Genomic DNA, 6,587 nt, shown 5'->3' on the forward strand with positions numbered 1-6,587 from the left:
ATATGAAAGCTGAATGTTTGGGGAATCTTGAGTATCGACTTCTTCGCAGTACCAGCACTTTTCGTCCTTCTTCCTTGCTATGAAGTGCTTGGCTCAGATGGAATGTTATCTCGCCGTGTTTTCTCTGAGCTCTCCCATTTTTTCTGCCTCTTTTCCAGCAGTCTGGTCCTGACAGTTTCCTTACTCACTCCTCTCTGTCTCTTGAATCTTTTTGTAACTAAGAGTTCGATTGGTAGCACGCCAGCAATTATTTGAACTGCATCTCCTGAGATTGTTCTGTAAACGCTACAGACCTTTATTGCTCTCCTACATTGGACTGTCTCCAGAGATCTTCTATAGCTCTGCACCTTCATCACTTCTTCCCATACTTGAGCATAATAGCCTGCGCCACTACTCCGAGCCACCGTTGTTTGGCATCAGTCTGCTTACCGAAATAGTTACCTCTGTTGCTCTGATGAGACTAGCCGAAGAACAGTCTGCTTTTGATGAATACACCCCAAGTATTTGATGGAGTTTTTAGGCTGGATAGATATCCCAGATACTTTAAATCTTATTGGTCTCAGTTTCCTTCTTCCCGTCAACAAAAAGTCTCGTCAAAAACTTTATATGTGAATCGAGGAAAATTAATATTAATTTTTTAATATTGTAGAGAGAATGTACCATAATAAATCATGTCTAACGTTAATTAAGTTTTAATTCAATAGTCAGATTGAAAAATATCCAGATTAAGTTCTGTGGTATTCTTTCATAGGTAAATAAATTGCCATTCCCTTAGAAATAAATGTAAAATTGATTTTCGTGATTCTTTTTCAATGCTTCGCATAAATTTCAGTAGACACGAAGGGATAATTAATAAAGGAAAATAAGTTTTTAATAGCGCATATCTATTTCAACTTGTTTATGTTGACTTGGAAGGATTGAAAACAATTTGCGATAAAACACATTTTATCACACATTTTCTTTTGCTTTGATTCTTTCATAAATCGCTGCAACATTCACGCGATATTCAGTGTTGCATTAGCAAGCGAAGATGAATCTGAAATTGTTGATGATTTTATTAATTGCGTTCTGCGGCTCCTCCACCTCAGTATGCGTGAAGAGAAGTCCGTTACAAAACGAATTCAAGAATAAACTCTATTATTTCGAAAGTGACTACAAAGTGATTGACTCTCAATTGCAATTGTTGTTGCATTATTCAAAAACATCTCTTTTTGCAGGCGTCGTGGTTCAACGCCTTTGTGGCTTGCAGAAATATGGGAATGGAATTGTTGAGCATTGACTCTGACGAGGAGTTCGATAAAATTCATGAGTTCGTTAAGGAGAAAAGTAAGTGGTTTTTCCATTTCCAAGTGAAATCTGTATCTTCAAGTTGACTTTGCAGTGAATTACAGGAACGGTCTGACGATCTGGACGTCGGGAGTGATGAAGCAAAAAGGTCAATTCATTTGGATCAATACCGGAAATCCGGTTACCTTATCGAAATGGTGGTCGGGCACACCGAACAATTACGGTGGACACGAGTTCTGCATGCACGTTTGGTTAAAACATAAACAATTCCTGCTGAACGATGCTGAATGCCAGATGGAATCGTACTACATTTGCGAATCGAGGAAAATTTAAAATGTTTACCAACAAATTTCCCAGCTCGAACGTACAAAATATGTTTCATTTTACGTTTTGTTAGTTGTTGTTGTTTTTTTTTGTAATTATGTAATCACGATTTTGAAAATAATGATGAAAATGCATTTGCAATAGAAACAAATGTTTTACACTAATATTCATCATTTAGTGTAAAAATAAAACTCATTTTTTTATATACAAATAATGAACTTTCTGATAACTTTGTTGTTTACGCAACTGCTGGTTCTTATCAGCTGAAAACTGAATCTAAAGCGATTTTAGGTCATCATAATTCGTGAAAGTTTTAGCATTCAATGAGTTTTGCAATCTTCGAAATAAATGGTATTCTGATGGTACAAATATGGAAATCATCACTTCTCAATCAAGCTCCAATAATTTTCTACGATTTACCAAAGATGTGTGAAGATATACCAATTTTGTCTTTGATTGCTTCATCCAATCGTTTTGATATTACTCAAAATACGCAACATCTTTTGTAAAAACCACGAAATTATCTGCTTTTCTCATAGAAATAAATATTTTATATTAAACTTACAATTACCGAAATAAAAGTTATATAAAAAGTTGTATTCGTGTTTCTTTTAATACTTTATTACATAAATATCAATAAATAATAATTAGATAATTGTAAATTGCTTTTTTTTTAAATTTTTATTAAGTTGTCATAAAAGAAACGTTACCATTTTGTATCTAAATAACATTGGAATGAAACAATGTAATTGTATACTTTTTTCATATAAAGTTTACTTCATCTTTTCAATACTTTATAGTCTCAATGTTGCTTATTTAGTATTGACAACAAATTGATAAATGTTGACCTTTATACTACAGGAAAATAAACATCTATCAGATATGCATGCAACTTGTCCATATATCTCTTGACCTGGGTGATTTAAAAATTATTTATGAAAGAACGAGTTCAATCTCTTTGTTTGTGTTTGCTTATAAAGCGCGCAGTATTTGCGTGTTGTTTCAGTGCTGCTGCGAAGATGAATCTGAAATTGTTGGTGATTTTATTGGTTGCGTTCTGCGGCTCCTCGACTTCATCTTCCGTGAAGAGGAGTCCGTTGCAATACGAATTCAAGGATAAACTTTATTATTTCGAAACTTTCTACAAGGTGATTGAATCTAAAATAATTGTTGCTTCATTTTTACAAAACCATTTCTTTTTGCAGGCGTCGTGGTTCAAGGCTTTCATGGCCTGCAGTAAAAATGGCATGGAATTGTGGAGCATTGATTCCGACGAGGAGTTCGATAAAGTGCACAAGTACGTCAAGGAGAAAAGTAAGTCGATTTTCGTAATCCAAGTGAAATCTTTTCAAGTTCAAGTTGATTTTGCAGTGGAATATAAGAAAGATCTGATGATCTGGACGGCGGGAGCGATGAAGGATAAAGGTCAATTCTATTGGATGAACACCGGAAATCCGGTTCGATCCTCAAGATGGTGGCCAACGTCACCGTCCAATTACGATGGAAGACAGTTCTGTTTGCACATTTGGTTAACGGAGGGCAAATTCTTGCTGAACGATTTCCGCTGCGATATGGAATCGTACTTCATATGCGAATCGAGGAAAATTTAATTTAAATTTTGAATATGTTATTGAAATTAGAGAGAGAGAAAAAAATAAACGTTTTGTAATACTGATTGGAAGTTATTAAAGAATCAAGAAAATTACTACCATTCCCATAGAAATAAATGCTTTATGCAAGGTGGCGCAAAAGTAATGTCACAATTTGAATTGGCTGCCATTTTTGCAGATGGCGCTGAATGTCACTGTGCTTTGACATTTATAATGTAGATATATAGTGAATTAGTTGTCAATAATCCATGGAGCGATGCACACTTCAAGAACGTAGATTTATTGTTACTTCTTATTTGAAAAATTTTCAGTCTGTTGTATTAGCGAAGTGATTATGTTAATAAACGAAATGTACGTTTCTGGGACACAGAGAATCCACACGTAATGCAAAAAGATCCATTGCATCCCTCCAAAGTGACTGTTTGGTGCGACATTTTGCCGAAAGTTCTGCATTGGATCATTGTTGGATTCAACTCACACAGCTCGGGAAACTTTACTTTTGCGCCACCTTGTACTTATGTTACCTCTACCAAATAAATAATAAAACTGTAAAAACAAATATTTTCGTGTTTCTGTTTTAAATACTTCGTTTCTACATAGAAATGTTACTTTTTTTCTCACATATGTATGAAAGTAAATAAACAGATATTTAATTGATAATATTGAGAGATTTGTTCATATATCTGTTGACCTGTAATGAGTTAAAGATAATTTAAGATAAAACTAGATTCATTACTTATTTTGTTATAAAACGCTTCAGCATTCACTTGTTCCTTCAGTCTTGTTTTCGCCTGCTGCGATACGAAATCGTTCTTCATATGTGAATCGTGGAAAGCATAAATGAAAAATCTGGAATTTCTCAATTTCTCAATTTCCTATTCTTGTTTCGAAGATGAAAAGTAAATGAAAGAAATAATTTGAAAAAAAAAGCTGTGTAATTGATTTACGTGTTTAATTATAAAATATTTTGCATAATAATTAATTATCAGGTAATTGTAAATTGATTACTAAATTGTCATAAAAGAAACGTTACCATTTAGTATCCAAATAACTTTAAAATTAAACAATTTAATTGTACATTTTTGTCATCCGAAGTTTACTTCAATATTTCAATAATTTATTCGCGAAATTGTTATCATTTAGTACAAATAATCGTTATATGTGTATGAATTTCCTGATTAGATATTTTCAATTTCCTATTCTTGTTTCGAAGATGAAAAGTAAATGAAAGAAATAATTTGAAAAAAAAAGCTGTGAAATTGATTTACGTGTTTAATTATAAAATATTTTGCATAATAACTAATTATCAGGTAATTGTAAATTGATTACTAAATTGTCATAAAAGAAACGTTACCATTTAGTATACAAATAACTTTAAAATTAAACAATTTAATTGTATATTTTTGTCATCCAAAGTTTACTTCCATATTTCAATAATTTATTGATGAAATTGTAATCATTTAGTACAAATAATCGTTATATGTGTATAAATCTAGTTAATTTATCTGTTGACCTGTGACGACCTAAAGATAATTTATGTGCAATCTCTGTATATAAAGCGCTGCAGTATTTGCATATTTTTTCAGTTTTGCTGCGAAGATGAATGTGAAATTGTTACTGATTTTATTGGTTGCGTTCTGCGGTTGCTCGTCTTCAGCTTCCTTGAAGAGGAGTCCGTATCATTACGAGTACAAAAACAAATTCTATTATTTGGAAACTTTATACAAGACTACGTGGTTCAAGGCCTTTATGGCCTGCAGTAAAATGGGCATGGAATTGTTGAGCATTGATTCCGATGAGGAGTTCGATAAGATTCATGAGTTCGTCAAGGATAAAAGTAAGTCATTTCCAAGTGAAATTTGTAACTTTATGCTGGTTTTCGCAGTGGAATACAAGAATGATCTGGAGATCTGGACGTCGGGGGTGATAAAGGAAAAAGATCAATTCGGTTGGATTAATAGCGGAAATCCGGTATTTTCCAGATGGCATCCGAACCAACCGAACAACTACAGTGGACACCAGTTCTGTCTGAACATTTGGTACTTCAACAAACAATTCCTGCTCAACGATATGGAATGCGATACAAATATGTACTTCATATGCGAATCGAGAAAAGTTTAACAAAATCTCATAACACAAATATCAATCAGCTGATAACAACGCAATAGTCTAGACGTGATAGTATGATATCTCGTTCCAACTCGGTCAATTTGACCGTACATAGTAAGTTTTTAATCCGGTCATAAAGAATAGGATAGAATGTATTTGAATTTGAACTTTTCTAATTCTAATAAATCTGATTTGTCAATAAAAGGATTGTTTCAACTCTGCAGAACTAAAATCAACTTCTCCGTCTGTTTAAAACTAAATTCCGATGAAATGAATACTTTTTTTGTATAACCAAAGCCTCCTGTGTTAAGGACAGAGCGGATATATTCGCCGCTCGTCCGCGAATACTTAACATTTTCAATTTAATATTAGAACAGCAAGTCTTTATAAATAATAATACGTTATAGAAATATCTTTCGTTTTCCACTATGAATGTAGATATTTTACATCAATATCTGAGTGTTATCCTTTATCTTTCCTTCCTACAGTTTATTCGTTTGACAGACGATGTAATTAAGTGCACTGCAGACATTATTACGTACAAGTTCTCGTAAAACTTCACTTCCAAACAATTTTCGAGTGCAAGCAAATTGCTGGGCTGCAGAAATTCCCAATTGCCCAAGATGGTAACTGGTAAACCGTTGTTTTGCCAACCGAACTTCAGCGGTCCTGTAGCCACTCACAAAGATTGGATTTGTAGTCGCCAAAATGACCACCAGAAGCATGGAAGAATACTGCATGTTTGCAACTGTAACCATTATTGAGATCCCCATGTATTTATAATTAACAATACTAGAAAAATTGTGCAGATAATATTATTTATCAATGATAAAATGTATAAATTTAGAAATGACATCAATAATATTAACCAATTTTCATGATTGGTTTGAAAGAGTTCTGAAATATCGTTTAATTGAATGTTTGGGGAATCTAGAGAGTATCGATATATTACTGTGGTTTTAGCCGTTTCGCTGTAATTCGTGTTCAAAGTTGAAAAAATGCTCGAAAAAGCAGTGTTTTTTTACATTTCATTGATTTACTCGAAAACTATAATACATAGAATGAATCCAAGAGATGCATATGAAAGCTGAATGTTTGGGGAATCTACAAAGTATCGATATATTACTGTGGTTTTAGCCGTTTGGCTGTAACTCATGTTCAAAATTAAGAAAATGCTAAAAAAAGCAGTGTTTACACATTTCATTGATTTACTCGAAAACTATAATACATAGATTGAATCCAAAAGATGCATATGAA

At 33.1% G+C, this 6,587-nt stretch overlaps 3 protein-coding genes across 3 annotated transcripts; all 3 read left to right on the forward strand.

The window, feature by feature from the left end:
• Positions 1 to 1,020: 1,020 nt before the first annotated feature.
• On the forward strand, positions 1,021 to 1,714 carry LOC108556591 (C-type lectin 37Db-like). Its single transcript, XM_017912762.1, has 3 exons — positions 1,021 to 1,159; positions 1,218 to 1,326; positions 1,382 to 1,714. Exons 1-3 carry the CDS (start codon positions 1,031 to 1,033, stop codon positions 1,618 to 1,620), a joined length of 477 nt encoding a protein of 158 aa, XP_017768251.1. The 5' UTR covers positions 1,021 to 1,030; the 3' UTR covers positions 1,621 to 1,714.
• Positions 1,715 to 2,600: 886 nt separating this feature from the next.
• Positions 2,601 to 3,762, forward strand: LOC108556590 (lectin subunit alpha-like). The gene is made up of 3 exons (XM_017912761.1): positions 2,601 to 2,759; positions 2,817 to 2,925; positions 2,983 to 3,762. The coding sequence occupies exons 1-3, from the start codon at positions 2,631 to 2,633 to the stop codon at positions 3,219 to 3,221; spliced, it is 477 nt and encodes a 158-aa protein (XP_017768250.1). The 5' UTR covers positions 2,601 to 2,630; the 3' UTR covers positions 3,222 to 3,762.
• A 1,033-nt stretch (positions 3,763 to 4,795) lies between these two features.
• On the forward strand, positions 4,796 to 5,731 carry LOC108556589 (C-type lectin 37Db-like). Its single transcript, XM_017912760.1, has 2 exons — positions 4,796 to 5,058; positions 5,107 to 5,731. The coding sequence occupies exons 1-2, from the start codon at positions 4,821 to 4,823 to the stop codon at positions 5,340 to 5,342; spliced, it is 474 nt and encodes a 157-aa protein (XP_017768249.1). The 5' UTR covers positions 4,796 to 4,820; the 3' UTR covers positions 5,343 to 5,731.
• The last annotated feature ends 856 nt before the right edge of the window (positions 5,732 to 6,587 follow it).

Source organism: Nicrophorus vespilloides, unplaced genomic scaffold, assembly GCF_001412225.1.
Source record: "Nicrophorus vespilloides isolate i.1.1-1 unplaced genomic scaffold, Nicve_v1.0, whole genome shotgun sequence".
Lineage (NCBI taxonomy): Eukaryota > Metazoa > Arthropoda > Insecta > Coleoptera > Silphidae > Nicrophorus > Nicrophorus vespilloides.